General features: G+C 49.3%; 1 protein-coding gene across 4 annotated transcripts; it reads left to right on the forward strand.

Annotated features, from left to right (window-relative positions):
- The first annotated feature begins 708 nt into the window (after window positions 1-708).
- Window positions 709-17,437, forward strand: NRIP3 (nuclear receptor interacting protein 3). 4 transcript variants are annotated; one of them, XM_074842465.1, is made up of 7 exons: window positions 709-1,037; window positions 8,699-8,878; window positions 9,618-9,700; window positions 13,081-13,220; window positions 13,640-13,692; window positions 13,792-13,906; window positions 15,269-17,437. In XM_074842465.1, the coding sequence occupies exons 1-6, from the start codon at window positions 864-866 to the stop codon at window positions 13,891-13,893; spliced, it is 732 nt and encodes a 243-aa protein (XP_074698566.1). In that variant the 5' UTR covers window positions 709-863; the 3' UTR covers window positions 13,894-13,906; window positions 15,269-17,437. The 4 variants fall into 4 exon arrangements, with proteins under 4 accessions (XP_074698566.1, XP_074698563.1, XP_074698564.1 ...); XM_074842462.1 differs by having other exon boundaries at window positions 13,792-13,889; window positions 15,266-17,437; XM_074842463.1 differs by having other exon boundaries at window positions 13,792-13,889.
- Window positions 17,438-18,681: the final 1,244 nt, after the last annotated feature.

An 18,681-nucleotide genomic window follows, 5' to 3' on the forward strand; every position in this document is an offset into this window, starting at 1 on the left:
AGCCAGAATGCTGCAAAACTATAGTTGCTTTGCAAAGTTTTACTCTGACTAGTAATCAGTAGTGTGGATGCTAGTGATTAGTCAAATTGTGCTGCACCTGAACACTGATGGGTATAGGAACCCTGTGTAAAACCACATTTGGTGTGCCCCAATTTGGCTGGGACAATTTTCATGACAGTCCTTACCCTTTCTGGGGACTTGAGTAGATGCAGATGGGTGCCTGCAATGCTTCGGTGATCTAGAGTGGCATCTGGAGCCTGCCCTAACCCCCCTGGCCCTGGGCATAAGGTAGCAAACCTCAACATGGCCAGTTGCATGGTCCCAGCCCCGTGGGGCAGCGGCATCCAGGACCTCCTGAGACCTGAGCAGCTGTCACCTGCTGTGACACTCCGGACTTCCTATCCAGGCCAAAAAAAGCCGTGCCGGCAGAGCTTGGCTGGGAGGTGCGCTGGCTCCCGGGGCTGTTTCCAGCTCTCGAAGTCCCCCAGCAGCCTCACGGGCAGAAAAGAGAGAGCCGGGGCACTGTGCTGATGCTCTGGCGCTCCCTTTTCTGCCCTTGAGGCTGCTGGGGGGCTTTGAGAGCCGTCGGATGCCTGCAGCTAATCTCGCTTTCAGGAGAGGCAGTGAGGAGGAACAGTGCTGATTTATTCCCTTAGACGGAGCCTGAGCTCACCCGCCGTTGTTTGTGCAGCGTATTACGATGTGCCCAACCCCTCCGTTACTCGGCGGTGCTGGCTGGAGTACCTGCCGGTCTCCAGACGTCACCAGGCTCCGGTTATAAAGCGCAGGCGATAGAGCATCTCCCCGGCTCCATTCCTCCGAGAGGCGCATCTTTGAGAAGCGAGCTGTACGCAGGTGGAAAGATGTTTTACTCAGGTATCCTGACAGAACCGAGTAGAAAAGAAGTGGAGATAAGGGAAGCAGCATCTCTCCGCCAGCAGAGGAGGATGAAGCAGGCGGTTCAGTTTATTCACAAGGATTCTGCAGATCTCCTCCCTCTGGATGGGCTGAAGAAGCTGGGGACTTCAAAAGATACTGTAAGGCTTTATTGTGTTTATTGGAAGGAGACTTAAGAACCTTGTAGGGCAGGGTCTATTTTTTTGTTTGTGCCAGGAGAAGTTGGTTGTTTGTGGAAATTGATTTTAAAAATAAGGCTTTTGTATGTAAAAGAAAAGGAGTAGAAATACAATGCTGGTTATCACTAGGGTTGCTTTTTGCTAGTAGGTGCTTTCAGATGCCTGGCACTTAGTTCTGAAAGCTTTTGATTATTTTTTTTTATATTTACATGAAAATGGGATATTGTTTTCAGTAAAAAAATCCCCTGAATCAGAATAAATCAAAATGGCTTCATATAATACATACATATAGACACATATGTTTGTCTGTGCATATATACACACAACATATAATCATGAAAGATTCAGTGAAGTGCAGTCACTAGTACTTCAAAATATAAAACTGCCAAGATTACCCTTTGATAAAGGCATATGCATATGGGGTTATTAAAATGAAGATATATAATTCTAGGTTTCAAATATTTACATATGCAATGATCTGTGTGATCCTGTAGCTGACATACAATATTATTCATTGTGTCCAGGGACTGGAGAGCATTTCTAAATACTAATGTGCACAAACGTTTGAGCTTTCTCTAATGGGAAATTACATTTAAATGTAACATCAAAAGTTCTGATATAAGGAGCAAAACCTAGAAAATATATACTACCGAGGAACGCTCCTTTACTATTTTTTGCCCAATTGTTGCAAAATTCTTGCACCTTGTAACACACAATATTTGTTTTTTTCAATGCTTGGTACAGGTTCATTGAAAAAGGTGAATCTTTTTCTTTTTAGTGGGGTAGTTTTGTTCTGTCGGAGCTTTCCTGCTCAGCTGGGTTAGGCTTGACTCTGCCTGGCTCAGGTAAGTGGAATGAGTTGGCGGTTCTCTGCAATGCGCACGGAGGTGATTTTTTTTGACATCCCAAATGTTTTGCAGTTGTAGGGAGTGAAGCTCCTGCCCAGGGAAAGGCTCGGAAGGAGCTGTTCTGGTCAGCATTGAACGGCAGCTCTCCATCAGGGAGCTACAAACTGCCTTTCAGAGTGTGATGGTGGTGTTATTACTATTATCTGCAGAGTCTAAATAATGTGTCATGGCTCAGTGACCCACAGTGTGCCGGGCTGAGACCCTGATGATAGGGGTTTCTGCTCTGCCCAGGCGAGAGGCAACAGGTAGCAGGAGCCAGGGGCACTGAGCACTGAAGTCCTTGTCCCTGCAGCAGCAAGGACCAGGTTTGGCCCTGGTGCCAGGGCAGAGCATGGGGCCCCTTGCCATGGCTCTGGTCACAGAAACATCACCAGAGGTTTCCTCCCTGATCCTGTGCCGGCTGAGCCACACATCTCTCCTGCTGCACCACAGCCCCTGCAAGGAGGGTCTGCATGGGGGCGCTCTCTCCAGGGATGTGCCGAAGCCCTGGGACAGTCCACAGCTCCTGATCCTCTCCAAGGACAAAAAGGAGGTTTGACATGGCAGATATGTGCTGCCTGCCCTGGCTACCCTGGCTGTGGTAGGTCTCCGGCTGGGGTGAGAACTGAGCTGGTATGGGCCACCCCACTGCAAAACCATCTTGTCCCCATGCCACAGCCAGGGCTGATGGGACAGTGGGCACATGTGGCCAGGGCTCACCTTGGCCACAGCCTCCTGCCCCATAGGACGTATGGGGAGTCCCCATAGTGACAGGACTGGCATGTGCTTAGGCCCATTCTCACAGCTGCAGAGAAGATGCCTTGAATTTCAGAGTTGTTGCAGTGGGTCATGTTGCAGAGAAGCAACACTGCCAGCACCACCATGCTCACATAGCACGTGGCTGGGACAGCAGTGAACATTGCTTCAAGAGAACCCACCGTGTCTCCTTGGTGCTGTGGCTGCCTGCATGTCACAAAATTTGTCCCCAGAAGGAGCGTGACATTGTGTGTCTCTGAGACTGGAGAAGCACCAAGAGCCTCTGAAATGTGGGACCCCCACCTTGACATGGCCCCAGACCAAGAGGTCCGGGTCCAGAGGGGTTGAGCAACACAGTCAAGCAGCCCAGGGCATCGGGAGTCTTTGCCCAGGGTGTTTGCACACCTTTTGTGTGGATAACTGCGTGCGTCCTAACAAAGCAGCACATTTTCCTGTCTAAAGCTGCATGAAAGCTGTGGTGACGTGGGTGGAAGGGCTTTTGATGTGACTGGTGTTATTAATGCAGGGTTTCCCACGGGGGTTTTCCAATGGCCTCAGTAGGAGAAGAGAGAAGGTAACAGCTCCCCAGAGATGGGGACAGGTCGTGAGGACAGACCCTGTCTGCCAGGGTGACAGTTGCCAGTGACCACTCTGATTCTGGGGAGAAATCCCCTTCCTTTGGCTGCAGTGCAGGGGGTGCTATGCACAGTGAGGCAGCAGCAGATCACCAGGGCAGGTTGCTGGCATCCCCCAGCTTGTGTCTTGTTACTCGGCTCCTGAAGCATCTCTCATGGTGATGCCCCATATGGGCAGGTTTAATAAATACTTGTAATTATCTATATTAAGCCTCCAATATATTTCAGTGTATTATTCTGGGTTGGGCCAAACTCTTCTAGCTTCTTACTCCCTTTATATATTACACTTTGGTTACCTAGTTGTTATGATCTGGACTGGGAGCCCAGAGAGTTGTTAAGATTCTGTGATCCCCTCAGGTTAAATTAAGGTGAAATGACACCAGGCAACCAGTTAAAATGTTTTACTTGTGGTAGAAATAGCTTAAACTTGGAAAAGGGTAGTCAGCACTGCAGTCTAGTAAATCTAGAAGAGAGAAAAGAAAGGAAAGAGAAGAAAAAGAAAGGAGAGAGACAGTCAAAGAAATCTGGATCACCACCCCTGGATTCCAGCGTTGTCTCAGGTCCGGTAATTTTGGGTGGTGCGTGCACACAGAGCAGTTTTCTGTTGCCTTTTAGCTTCACCTTACCAGCTGATTAGCATACTAGTCCAAGAGAGGCAGGTAGTCCACAGACTCATTTCTGTGAGTATACATTGAGGGGGAGTGGGGTGCACTAACCCCCTCGTCCAGCTGAGTCAGTGGTCACCTGTGTCCCCCTGTCGCCTTTACTTCTCCCCTGGTTCCCACAGATTTTTGCTGACTTAGTGCTTCTTGAGCAATCATCCAGCTTCTGCTGCTGGATGCTCACCTCTTATCAATCCTTATCACCTCTTCAGGCTTACACAATGGAGCCAGTAATTAGTGGACCTTGTGCTTTCTGAGAAACATTTGGTTTCAGTCAGTCTGGGTTTCCGCTTTGAGGCTTATCTAAGGAACTTGTCAATACAACTGTAAGGGAGCGGGGACATGCATCCTTCAATACTCTCCGCGCTTCCTTGGGTGGCATCCCTTCAACTAATCACAAAGGTCACAGCTTGTCCTTGAGGTTTTCTCTGTCGATGAATGTTTGAGGCATTAATTCCTTCAGTTTCTTATGCTAGTATAAGACCAAACTATAGCATAGCATACATTGGATTTGGCAAATGTAGGGCTGGGTATATAGAGCACAAATGGTTTTGTTTTGATACCTCACTATTAGCCTCATCTCCGAAGGCCAGAAAATTGGCACAAGATGGTTGTTAGCTGGATTTTGGGCTTCCTGACACTGTGACCGTGACCTCCTGCCAAGTTTGGGCAGGGTGAGCTGGCTGTTGGCAGCTGCTCCTCGTGCTCTTATGCTTCGCCCTCGCCCTGAAACAGTCCTGCATCACTCTACAACCTGGTAAACAAAGTTATAAATAGTGACAAACAAACAAAAAAAGCATTTTTTCCTGCCCCAAAATGCCCTCAGAGCTTCCCCTGGGTGCCTGGGTCCTCAGCACAGCTCTGGGTGCCCCAGCGGCCCCGTCCCCTGCTCCTGTAGCTGGTGCAACACTGCAGTTAATTGCAGCGCATTCAGTTTTTCCTTCTTTCCCACTGTGAGCTCCCCAGAGTTTGTTGTGTCTTGGTTAAAATGCAAACAACTTTGATGGTACATGCACTGTCGTGGTCAGAGACCTGGGCACTGCCTGGGCATCCAGGGGCTGCAGAAGAGCAGCGGGCATCTCTTGTCCCACCTCATCCCCCTGCGAGAGGGGCTGGCAGCACATGAGCACAGGCTGCTGGTAGAAGAGGTGAGTTTGGATGAAGAATAGGAATAAGAGAGAAACTGGTTATTTCTTGGGATGAGCTCTGTTGGTGTGCTAAAACTCCTTTTTTCTACTGGCTAGGTACAGAAGAGAGGGCAAATGTCCTGAGATAGGTTTGGGGAGGAGAGCTGGCATCTTCACTGACTTTCATCTCCACCTGAGTGAAACTGTTGCTGACGGGTCTTGTTATCCCCAGATCTAGAAGCCAAAATCGTGGGAAACCTGCCAGAGAGATGGATACTGCAAACTGCAGCAATGCACTTGCTTATAAATTAGAGAGGAACAAAACTGGACAGAATTATTTGTGATTTTGACAGAAAGCAGTAAATATGTTCAGTAATAGCTGGTGTCTCCACTCCTTTTAGGTTTGTACTGTGACTTTTTTAGGGGATTATATGTTTTTGCAAAGTTTCAGGGATGGAAAGGGAGATATGGAAAAAATCCTGGTTTGTAGTTATATTGTGCTGAAAGATACTAGGAAATAATATTTTTTGCACTTACACAATGGTATGTAACATTTTATCTTTTACAAAACTTTTAACAGTTTTGTGCAATGCACAGGAAGACAGTTCCCCACAATCTGGGTTACTTCAAACATCAATCCTGGCTGTGTGGCTGGCCCGTGCTGGAGGGAGAGCACAGCTGCCTCCCCCATCGCTGTCACAGGGAGGTTTTCCTCCCTTCCCCTCCCTCCCTCCCTCCAAGACATGATCTGCTTACAGTTTTCCAGCAAAATGTGCATTTGCGAATGTCCCCTGGTACATTATCTGTTTACCAAGTACGTATCCATCACTTGAGTCATTGCCATGACTAACATCCCTCACTCCGTTGCACACAAGAGTCAAGGGAAATACAAGTTAAAGCAAACTAATTAATAGCCTGAGACAGGATGGTGCTGCAGGGAACCTTTTCAGCCCCCTCTTGATAGATTATTTCTGTACTGGAGCACAACATAAGCAACATTTGTCCCCCCGAAGGCAGGATTCGCTGCAGCTTTCAGAACAGCAAGGGTCAACAAAAGACAGTCCCATCTGCGGTGGTAACTTGTGTTTGCTGTGCGATGGATTTTTTCCTTTCAGTGATGGATTCCATATAGGATTCATAAAACCAGGGCCTGAGAAAACCCATATACATAATTGGTTAATGATCCATAGGAGAACTTTTAGTAAAAAACCACTTAGGTTTAGTTCAAGGATAGATGACAGTTAAAATAGCAACAATGTGCTTGTGACTTGTTCTTCTACAGCCTGTTCTTTCAAAGGTATTTGGCAACATGATTGAGGCCAGGCAGATCAGAAGAGCGCCCAGACTGTCCTGGGTGATGCCATTCCAAAATTTCTCAGTCCTAGCTGAGCAGGGCTGGGCACGTGGAGGTGACCACTGTGCAACAGGCCTCTTCTGGCCAGCGGGGAACTCCACCCATCTACTTCTCCAGTCCCTTATCCCCTCATTTGTTTTTTTTGATGATGTGAGGAATTAGTTTTCCAGATGCGTGTCTGAGTTCCAGGCAAACATAAAGGGTAAGAAGGATGTGCCATCCCCTGTCAGCAAACCCTGGCTTGCATTTTTGCTCAGATGAGGAGCCTTGGAAGTGATCACAGTGCTGCCTGTGCACCTACAGCTTCTGCCTCACGTAAGGGAAGCCCTTGCTTCCAAAGTGATTTACTTGTCCCTCAGCACAGGGTGCATTACTAGTGGAGCCAGTCTGCCTGCCTGGTTTCTGCTGTTCAGTCTCACCGGGAAGGTGGTGCTCACCAGAGCAGTGCTGGAGCTTTGTTACTTTTTGTGGATGAAGGAGACAGCGCAATGTCGGACCTGATTCCTCCCCATCGCTGGGAGTGCGGCTGTGTTGCTGCCTTTGCACAGGACATGCTCTCTAGTGAGCTGGTCAGACATAGCTGCTGCAATTGAAAACGGTCATGAAATCTTATTTCTTTTCAAGTTGCAGGCTGTATGCAGAAGTAAGAACAGTGCAAAGTGGGGAAAAAGGAGATTACGTGTCCCAGTGACCACTGGTGTCGGCTGCATCCACCTGATCTCATCAGTCAGGTCCAGTTAAACCGCCTGTGTTATGCCTGCAGCAGGATCTGAAGCACTAACACGGTTGCAGTTATTTTAGGATGATGCCAAGTTGCATTAGTCTTTTGTAAGTGCTGTTATTTAACATGCTGCAGATTATTTTAAAGACGAGACACTGCACATGAGGACGAATACTGGCCAACTTGGAGAACCACAGCCCGAGGTTTTCAAAATTATCTTGAGCCCATTGAAATTCCCTTGGGATGAGGAGGTTTTCTGGTTTAGATGACTCTGCCGACACACAGCCATACTTAATGTGAATGCAAAAATTCAGGAATAAGCCAGTAAGAAGGTCTCACTGTGGACAAATTAAAATCAGGAGGAAAGGGCAGTAAAGGGGGCCGGGGGGAGGGAGATTATCCAGGCAGAGAAATGAGCAGATAATCAAGCAGAGTAATTTCACCTCCAGCAGAGTATGTGCATCCATCCGTGATGAACATTAAACATAAAAAGGCTTTTGGGAAAGCAGTTGAAGGAGATTCTGAGAGGCAACATGCTTCTCACAGAGCAAACAGAAATGACAGAGAAAGCAAGAAGCTGCTGTATGAAGTGTTGGGTGTTCCCAGGAGAATACCTACCTATCTACCTCAGACTGTCTTACCTCTTCCCCTCCTTCCCTTTCCCTCCTGTGGCACAGCACCCAGTATTGGTCCCATTTACTTACCCTTAGCTGCTAAATACAAATGTGGAGGGAAGAGAGATGCAAGGCAATTTCAAACCAAATTCTGATCTAAAGGCCAGACCAGGTCTGACAATAGACACCATCTCTAGCTCTCTTCTTGCAGTTGTGCCTTGTTCACTCACACCTGTAAGAACCAAGACACCCAAATCAGCATCTTAAGTTCTGGGTTGACTCACCCAAAGAACATCGCCGCATGTGGAGGCAGGACACACGTATTTCCTAAGCCAGCAATGCCAGTGCTCAATGAAAACATCTGTGTTCATTCAGTAAGTCCATACCTTTTTCATACTTAGGTGGTGCATGTAATTGGAAAGGTCATTTGTTACCTCTTAACTTCTCACATCACTGCAGAATTACCGATATCCTTATCAACAGATGAAGGCAATCATGGCTGAAACACCAGCTTGGAAAAGCCTGACTTGTTACGATTCCCATATGAAATCAAATCTTGAACTTGAATTTGGAAAAAGAAAGGCATCGTTCTAAATTCCAGCTAATATTTTGAAAGGATTATTCCCTTGCCAATACAAAGTATTTCTCTTTAGTCGAAGCCAGGTAAGCTAGAGCTGACAGGAGCAAACAGGTGTAGGCTAGGAAGAGCACACGTAGTCTGGGAATCAGAGAGAGTGAGACTTTAGGGCATCCCTCCTGTGAGAGCAGCGCTGGCCCGCGGGCACCACGAGCAGGCTGGTAATTCAGGTCACTTCACGGCTTTCCTCTGATTTCACCCTGATCTTCTGTGTGTGTTTTTTTTAAAGCAACCGCATAATATTCTGCAGAAGCGCCTGATGGAGACAAATTTATCAAAATTACGAAGCAGCCGAGGCAGCTGGACCCCAAAGAGTGATATCTCAGTGCAGACCAACAAGCTGAATCAAACCAAACTGGGCAGCTCGGGCAAAACGGAGGATGAGGAGCTCATTGTGGTGAGCTGCCAGGTAATAGTCCTTCCCTAGCCTTCTGGGTTTTTACTCCCCAGACTTTATTTCTGACAGCATCAAGCTGTGCTCTTGTTCTCCATGTTTCCCAATTAGGGTTGCACTCCACCAGGGCTGTCACAGCTGTGGGGATGCTCTCCCTCTGCAGCTCAGGGCTGCTGTGGCAGGGATGCTCACCTGAGTGTCACAGGCAAAACTGGTCTGGTGGATGTCTTCCCTTGGACATTAGGGTGGAGGGGGTAGCCAGGCTGGGGCAGCATGCTGAAACACAGAGGAGTAATTATGCATGACAAATCCCTGTGCTCACATTCTATTTGTTTTCCTCAAGTGTTATCACTCTTTTCTTTCCCCAAGAGTAATTTCACATTTCTCCTCCTTGTCCCCACACTCTTTTGTATTTCCCACTCTCCACAATCTCCCCTCCTGCCTGGGGCTGCCCCTTCTGCTCTCTGCAGGGGCAGATGCTGCCAGAAAGGGCTCAGTACCCAACACTGTGTTGTTTAGTAGCACCACCTTATTCAAAAAGCAGCTCAAGAGCCAACTTTTGGGTGCCTGGGGTGGACGAGGTGATACCCTGCGGGCACTGAGTGTGCGCTGGAGCGGGGATGGGCTGGTGTGAGGAGATGTTGGCGTTTTGTCGGGAAGCAGCATGTGTGGAGGGGAGACCCCGGACACCCTGCACATCCTGCACTCAGCCTGCATCCCACGCGTTGTCTCCCATCTCTGTTTGCTCTTGCAGTGTGCAGGGAAGGAGCTGAAGGCCGTGGTGGACACCGGCTCACAGCACAACCTCATGTCATCTGCCTGCCTGGACAGGCTAGGGTAAATATCCAGCTGGATTTCTGTTTTGTGGGAACTCGGGGCGCCCGGCAGCACAGGCAGTGCTCCTGGGGCTGGAGCTTCGCTCACGCCAGCAATGGCCATTCTGGAAGGGAGTGCTTTGGGCTGTGCCCGGGGAAGCCCCTGAGCCTCTGTTACAACCAAATCCTGGCTTATTCTTAAATGTCCTTGCAGGGAGCTGAAATAGAAAGCCACTTGTACCAACATACTCACCTCTGAATAAATCCCTTCAGAGGGTTGGATGCATTTGGATTTTTTCAGTGCCTGCCTGTTTGTCATTCAGTGCCTCATGAAACAGCTGAAGCCCCCCCCCCTGCCCCCGGCCTTCTGTGTCCCCAGGGCAGATGTGGGGCTGGGTCAGCCCAGCCCAGCCCTGCAGGTCCCTGCAGCGAGGCAGGGACCTGGTGGCTGCAGCACTGCTGGCCCTGGCCCCGGGTGTAAAGCAGCTGTGTGGTTGTGTACATGCATGTGCTCGAAATTTGGTGTCTGCTGCTACTCCCAATAACAAATTTCTCCCAGTTGAATGGAAATGCATTTACGTAGCGTTAGAGAGCTGACTGCCAGCCGTTTGCAGCAAAACTCCTGCTGATCTCCAAGGAGTGGGATCAGACATCAGCTCACAGGGTATCAAGGAGATTTTGGCACTTTATTCCCATGGAGTCATTGCTTTTTATCACCGGCTTGCGGTGATTATGCAAAAACCAATTGCAGTTGCTCCCTGAGCACTACTGCACAGCTCTGAATGAATGGTGCCTGTTTTCTGTCCAGACAGTAATTACTTCTTTGCACAACAGTGTTTAGTGGCTGGAAGGTGTCTGCGCTTACTACAAACTTGTCACAGACTGTGGAGCTGCTCAGCCTAACTTATGGATGATAACAATGTATTTGGGGGGTCTCATCTTGCAAGATGCTGTATTGGCTGCTCAACATGTCCGAGTTGCACAGCGATGCTCTGTGACAGTTTGTCTGCTCTCAATGTAACTCATGCATGCCCTGTGTAGTTTTTGCAGCACCAACCTGCTTTCACAGTCCCCACCCTTCAAAGAGAGCTTAAGAAATAGGTGACAGCCAGTTTCTGCTCTCAAGTTATGGGGATTCCCTCCTGATTTGAGCAAGATCACTTTTGCAGCCATCAGCTGGACAGCTGCAGTTAAAAGGCCCATGTCCCTCCCCAGTGTTACTCATCAGCAATGAGCAAGCTTTGGTTCCTGCCAGGTGGGACCCCACGGACACCGGTGGGTGTGCAAGGCCCACACTGTGTGTGCAGGCAGACAGCGCGACCAGAGCGATGCCCCGTCCTGCATGTGCTGCTGGCGAGGCGGGTAGCAGGCAGGGCTGCCTTGCAGGCAGCTTCCTGCAGCTCCTTTGCTGTTTGTGTTTGCAGGGACAGAAGCTAAAGCCAGATTAACAAAGCGGGTTGAAACCAGAGCTTTGATGCCTGGCTCGCTCTGCCGTCGCTGTGGTAGGTCCCGTGCGACAACAGGCACTGCTCCAGGACATTTTACTTCAAAGCAGTCCAGCACATGTGGCAACGATAAAACACGAGTTTTGTTTAAATCCAGCCCTGGAACACAGCAGGGAAGAGGTGTGCGAGGCAATTTTGCTCTTGTTCCTGCCAGAGCAGGAGGGGCCCCGCAGCGAGCTTTGCTGGGTGCTGCTGCCCGCAGTGGAAGCTCAGCAGCTCTGGGGATGGGCCCTGCTGCTGAGGTCTCTGGGACCCAGTGTCTAAAAGCAATGTGTGTGTGTGCCTGAGGCACGGGCCCAATTTCTCCCTTCTTTTTAAAAAATCTTTTTGCATCTTGTCATGGAGCCGTTTGAGCTCTTCCCCTCGCCTCTGAGGAGAGCGGTGGGGTTAGCTCGCAGGTTGCTGCAGCATAAGAAATCCCCTGCGGAGGTGTGGGTGCAGCTGTTACCTGAGCAGCTCTGGTCACTGCACCTTAGACTTGCAAACCCAGCTCCAAGATGTGTCACTGCATCATGGTCAGTGGTTCTCCTCACCTCGCTGCAGTTTCCTGGCTGGCTTTCAGCCATGCGTTGCCCACGCGCTATCCATCCATCCTTGGGTCAGTCTCAGCTGTGATGAAGCGCTTCCCTGAAGGGGGCTTTACCTTGCCACTGCCCCTGCAGCCTCTCTGCAGCCCTGGTCAGGCCTGGGAAAACCATCTGGGTCAGTGGGCGCCAGACCAAGGAGCCACCTCTAGCTGTATCTTGGCTCTGTTCAGTCCCGGCTCCAGCGCTGTGGCTTGTGCCCTGTGGTGAGGACAAATGGGGCGAAACAAAGACCACAGCCAAAGACCACATGTCTTCCCTTGAGTCGATAGAGAAGCTGTTGGAGGTGTCTGCACCCAGAAAAGCTACTCCAACCTGTCTCAGGCCAGAGTAAAGCCAGCTCAGGGCCAAGGAGCTCATAAGCTTCTTCTCGATGTTTCCCCTGCTTTTTAAGGCCGGTCCCTAAGGGAAGTGGCAGAGGGGATCCAGCTCCTTCTCTCTGCTACCTCTCCTGGTCCTTGTACCTGTGCTGATGGCATGGGCAATCCCCACCTCAGTCCTGGGGCCTCTGTCTCTGCAGGGGGCTGGTTGGCCCCCGGGATGGATGGACAGACAGACAGACACACACGCACTGCTGCAGTGCAGAGGTACCTCAAATAGCTGAAAAGCAGTACAGGTTTTATCCAAGGGAGAGATCACTGCCTTGAACTGCCTTTCCATTAGATTCTCATTCAGTTTAAAAGAGAAACTGAAGCTAAATAATTAATCAGTGTTGTCAGACTCGTTCATGGGGCATAGACAGAAGAAACGACTGTACCTGAGATATTCCTGACACCCTTTTATCCTTTTCTCAGGCTGAATGTGATTGATCTGTCCCCATTTCTTCTGAATAAACCCAGCAGCAGCACCTGCTAACAAGGATGGATTGGGAGCGCTGCCCCAGCTGTGAGCCATGGGGACACAGTGTCGGTGGCTCCACTGGTGGGAGTTGGAGTGGAGTATCCCTTCCTTACACCCATGCTGCATTAGAGGCAATTTTAGATCAGCAGCTTCCCCAAGTCTTGAGGAAATGCAGGAAAAAAGAATCCTCAGGTAAAAAGCAAAATCCAGTAAGGAGCTCTGCTTGGGGCAAGGGCTGACATGGCCCCAGGGCTGTGTTGTGTGTCATGCTATGGTCTGACGTGGGTGTAGGCTGCTGGCTGTATGTAGAGCATCACAGAAAACCTGCCAGGAAAGCGGCTTTCCAATAACAGCATGGTAATAGGGGCAAGCTAAGAGCACTTCAGGTGTAAGTACCCTCCAAACACCATTTGCTCCTCGCTGGAGCAGCCAAACCATGGCCGTTTCATGTCAGAAGTGTTTTCAATGCGCAGGTTAAAGGAGCATCTCAAAGCACTCCCTGGTGACGACAAGATGGTTTCATTGCCATACAAGGTGAGGGCGATCGGCCAAATTGAGTGCCTTGCCCTCATGGTGGGAGCAGTCCCTGTGGAGTGCGCGGCCCTCGTCGTGGGTGAGTGTGTGTGTGTGCTCCTCCGGTCCCCTGGGTACGGGCCGGGTCTCTACCCCCTCTTACCCCAAGGGGAAAAATGAAGCTTCAGAAACACGTTACGATTAAAATAGAAATACTGCTTTTCTGCAGTAAGAGTCCCTGTTTGGCCCTTGGGATGGAGGGAGGAGGGAGGATGCGTTCAGCAGGGCTGCGCTGGTGGCACCAGGCTCACGCTCTGCCGTGCTGATGGAGTGACACTGTGTCTCCCTGCAGGTGTATCCGCCTGCCCTCGTTTGATCATGTTTTCCTCTGGAGTATCTCAGTCCCTTTATAAACAGGGTTTTATTTAGCAGGGCAGCCATGAAGGAGGGATGGAGTCACTGGAAAAAAGCACAGGAGAACATTTTGCATGTATAAATCTGAATGTTTCTATTTTTCAGAAGATAATGAGAAACCCTTCTCCTTTGGGCTGCAGACACTGAAATCTCTGAAGGTAGGGGTTTTCCAGCAGGGCTTTTACCCATTCTGGGGGAGCTGGGACCACTGTGAATTGCAGTTTTCCCTCTTACCTAAAGGCATTTATTCTCTACAGTGTGTCATAAACATGGAGAAGCACCATCTCGTCCTGGGGAAGACGGACAGGGAAGAAATCCCGTTTGTGGGCAGTGGCAGCACTGCGGTGGGAGAGCAGTAAGTTGGTTGGGGAGGTGAGCTGTGTGTGCACCGCTGAGCCCAATGGCAGTGCCCCCCGGCACGGCCACGCAGGGATCCCCAGACCCTCACTGCAAACGAGTGAGAGCTCACCAGCACTGGCAGAAATTGTTTTCATCAGCTTGTTGCATTTTGAAACAGAATCCCTGGCTTTTTCAGCAGCATTTTTTAGCTTTTGCTGTTTTTTGTTTTTTTCCAGTAAACATTGTACAGCAAAAGGGTGTCTGAAAAGACAAGCCCAGGGAAACACTTTAGGAAATGTACTTTTTAGAGGTCACTAGGAAGACTCCTTGAGCACTGCTTTGAGAGTGTTTCCAAACAAACCTTTTTTCTGGAAAATATTTATGAAGCAAGGCAAATAAACCCACATCAATGCTTTGTGAAGTGCAGGAGAGAGATCCTGCCTGGAGATAACAGTGTTCTGCCACTTCTCCCCTCATTGCACTGGCTGTCTTCCTGCCAGCTGCTCCTGATGTCCCGGACTTTTTCAGACTTATCTCCCTATAGAAAGAGAAATCTGTGCTGTCCACTCTGGTACCTCCTAAACATATGTAGCTTGTGAGGGCTGGCTCTGCAGGCAGGCAGGCAGCAGGCAGGGCAATCCAATCCCCCTCCTTCCAGGCACTGCATGGGGCTCCTCCGCACTGAGCGCTGTGAAAAAGAGACGTACCACTGGCTCCTGCCTCTGACTTCTGAAACTGGCAGGTGCTGGGTGCCTGAGAGGGGGATTTGCACTTATGTGCTTCACAGGCAGTGCTTGTGGTTGCTCAGCAGTGAGCGCTGTGGACACAGCCATCTAAAAAACGTTTGCTCACTGCATAAGAAAGAGTCTTTGGCGAATGATGTAGGGCAGCACCTTCTTTAGCTGCCTGTCATGACCAGCCACAGTCATTTTGGATGCCTTGCAGGCCCTGTGCAGCTGGAGCCTCCTGTGCTGGGCACTGCCAAGCTCGAGGAGCCTGGGCGGGAATGGGGAAGGAGCAGACCTTCCTCAGCTAATTGTATTTATGCTCCTTGGGGAGTACACGAGGGATGTACGCACTAGTGCAGGGAGTCAGGATGGGAGTGCATGTGCACTGGCTGTGGGCTCAGGTCACACACTGGCCATGAGCCCAGGACAGCCGCTAGCCATGGGTGCTGTCAGCGTGAGAGCCCAGAGAGTGCCTCGTACAGGATGTTTTCTGTGTCTCCTTTGAAATAGGGATGCGAGAGGCATAGGGTAGTTCTGCTGCCACTGCAGTGATGAATTATTTCTTGGTACTGCATTCAAGGCCAAATTTTGTGCCTTTTTTTTTTTTTTTAAAAAAAAATGAAAAACGCCTATTTTATTGAATGTCTTTTCCTTCCTGTTTTAGCAGTTCAGAGGCATAAAGAGAAATTGAAACACCATCCTCACACAAGAGCTTGACATCAAAGAAATCTTGTGCAGCTGTTCCAGATGAAACAGCAGCGTGCTGCTTTGAAAACATTTATACTAGGCTACAGCTTGAGTAGAGCTACATGAAATCCTGTTCAGTAGCCAGCAATTTAGAGATATTGTCATGTTTATCTATGGTTTTTGAGAAACAAACGTGTGCTTATTTTCTGGACTTTTCTATATAGTGTCCTCTTTATTACAAACAGTTGGGAAAACCTTATGAAGTTCTTCTGATGAGCAAAATACTTTTTATAGTGGCCTCGTATGAGTAATTGTATTTAGCTGTGATTAGAGGCTATCAGAATGAAATTTTTATTAATGATTTTTCCAGGGGCTAAGCATTTATATTCACTTAATTGATATTGCCACATTCAAATGGCCATTACCAGGAAGTTACTCAGAGTAAAGTAACAACGCTAATACCACCTAGGAATTACAGCTCATCCTGTTAGCATAGTATTGTTGCCATGTAATTAGGGATGCAACTGCTGGCTTGATGAGAAAGAGCAATTTACAGAATTATTAGTGGGTTATAGGCTTCTCTACAGTGGCATGGCAGAAGCACGGAAACAGGGTTTGGGAGGGCTCCCAGGGTGATCTCCTGCAGCCCCCAGCTCGCTGTGGGGTTGGTGCCAGCACAGGGGCAGCCCATCGTGGTGCTGTCTCACTGGGGCTTGACCCCCCCCCCCCCCCAAGGAGGGATCCTCCAGGCAGGTCTCAGCTGCCTGCCTAGTGGGAGTAGTCAAGAAAATGAATCATCGTATTGAGCCAAAAAGCAACAAACAAGCACAAAAGTATGTTGTCTGGAAAGCAGCAGATACAGAGTCTCATTGGTATATCAGGACCTAAATGGCCCCAACACGGCCTTGGTTCACCCCTGCTGCCAGGACTGGTGCCTCCACCTGCCCACCCAGCACCCAGCCGGCGCCACCAGCAGCACCTGGGCTACGCGCTGGTGCAGGTTATCCACCCCAGTTAGACTTCAGTGCTGCTGCCAGAAATGCCATATTTTTTATATCTATTTACAAATTGCCTGGGATCTTAAGTACTCCACTAACCTTGATCACCCTCAGGGCAGGTGGGAGTTTTCGCCAGGACAAACATTTCATTTGGTGTTCCTGTCCTGTAGCAGCAGGGTTGCTACTTCACATACTGCTCGCTTGCAGACCAGAACAAATGTACAGTATCGCCTGGGGGAGTCTGGCCTCATACAAAAGCAGCTTTCTAGATTTTTTAAAAGCTAATGGGAATTAATTACTGTCATCTCCTGAAGAGGCATCTTTAAAATTCAGAATAATATCCTTGTGATGTTGTGCGTTTGCTGACGACCAGTCTCTCTGCAGCCAGATCCACAAAGGCCAGCTGTGGGCCGCAGGAGCACGACTCCGGCAGCTCTTCCTTAGCGAAAGCCCTTTGGCCCAGGCAGGCGCGGGCTGCAGGGCGGCTCGGCCGGGCTGCGGGGTCTCCTGTGGGACCCAAGCGGCCGCTCAGGCGCTTAAGCCTCCCCGCAGACATTCACACGCTGCTGGCCCAGGCACCCTGCGGTGCGTAGCGCCAGCCACAAGCACCAACATTGTCACTGGCTTTTCCACTTAGGATCTGTCTTGAGAGTCCTGGACGAGGACCAGTAACTTTGTCACCTTGTGGCCATCGGCTCAGGTCCAGAGCCTGTCCCGCAAGCCAGGCTCCTGCCACCTTTAGCCACTCTGTGCCCAGTAATGCCATCTCATGCCTGCCATGGCATCTAAGCTGGAACATTATCTCCTGCAGTGGGTTTGAACCTCTTTTCAATATTGGGTATGACTAGCAAATCTGAACTCTCTGTATTTTGAGCTATTTTATATTTTGGTGATAAGTTTCAGTGCTTTCTCTACATACAGTATTTTATATAATGCAGCTATATATATATATATTTACAGGGTTGGGCCACCCAGGGCAGTCCCACCAATGTGTTGTAGAAATATTTCACTAAATATGAAATATATTTGATTATTTTATATGCTATGAGTTTGGTATTTTGGTACTTCTTTCTTTCTGTGCTTATTACTGTGTTAAATGTCAAATTAAATCTAAATAAAGTTACACTGTTATTGCTGTTTATTTGCTTGTACCCTGGATATGCTGGTTATTTGTTTTCAGTACATTTCTCTGTTGAGAACAGGAGTTCACTCCTTACCCTGGCGGGGCTCCACAGTGCTTTTGTGCTGCTGTCGGGAATTGCCATCAGACTGTACAGAGCACGGCAGAGGAGACGCGCTAACCAGGCAGGCTAAATGGCGTGTAGCACTTGTGGTATAATGTGAGCATTTGAAATCCCAGCCTTTGTTGCCATGCGCCTTGCTGTCAAAGGAGGTATGAGGTCCTGCTTGTGCTGCCTCGGGTTTTACCCTTTGGAAAGCTGAGTTTGTCTCTGCCATGTTTGGCTAGCTCGCTGGGGCGATGCCAGCCAGTGTAGGGGAATACGAAGGTGGCTTTGTAAACTTTATGAAGCTAGGAAAAGAAAGTGGTCAGAGCAAAAGACAGGTAAGGCATGTGTGCAACAGCTATGCGACCACAAACAGAATCCTGAGATCAGGGTCTTCCCCAAAGCGTTGAATGTGGATTTTAGGGGCTTGCTGTCTCTGCCCAGGTAGGCTTTAGGCTGCTTCAGCAGTAGTTGATCTCTCTCTTACCAGTGAGAAATTATCTTTTTACCCACTCAGAGTCCCACAGCAGAAACCTTTGGTGGAGCAGCAATACTCCAAGCCCAGTAAAAGTGGCTCTCCTCAGCGCTGGGCTGCCTTTCTCTGAGGGTGGAAAGAAGCCAGACTCCAGCAATAAAGTGAAGAAAAAATGAGGAGGATAAATATACAGGCAAAAATAACTTCTCATGCTTCCTGGAGCTGCTAGAGGTTTCTAGACTTAGATTATTTCTGATGCTAGAGAGCAGAGTCCTAGCACACGCGAATGAAAAATCAATGGGCAAAATTTTGTCGCTTCTGCACAGAGTGGGGCTGGTGCTGGTGATCTGTCAGAGGTGCCTCCTGCGGGCAAGATGCTTTATTAGCCAGGACAGCTGCTATAGGAGACAGGTGCTCGCCGCAGTCCAGAGGGATTATAGACCATGGGAGTAACATCAGATCTCTGTATCTACACAAGCACTTGCATGGCCACAGAGGTAAATGATAAAGCGGCTGAGTGTTGCAGACCAGTTCATCAAGCGCTGGGTGCTTGCTCCTGCTTATCTCCAGCACAGGCATATGCCTACGCACCTTTGGGAATCTCTCCCCAACACGGGTTTGCAGGAAGCCCAGGCATGGTTCTGACACCGAGGGATCTGCTGCCTCTTGCAGGTGGCTGGGGGAAGAGAAGAGG

The sequence above is a fragment of the Strix aluco genome, chromosome 16, assembly GCF_031877795.1.
Source record: "Strix aluco isolate bStrAlu1 chromosome 16, bStrAlu1.hap1, whole genome shotgun sequence".
In the NCBI taxonomy this organism is placed as follows: domain Eukaryota; kingdom Metazoa; phylum Chordata; class Aves; order Strigiformes; family Strigidae; genus Strix; species Strix aluco.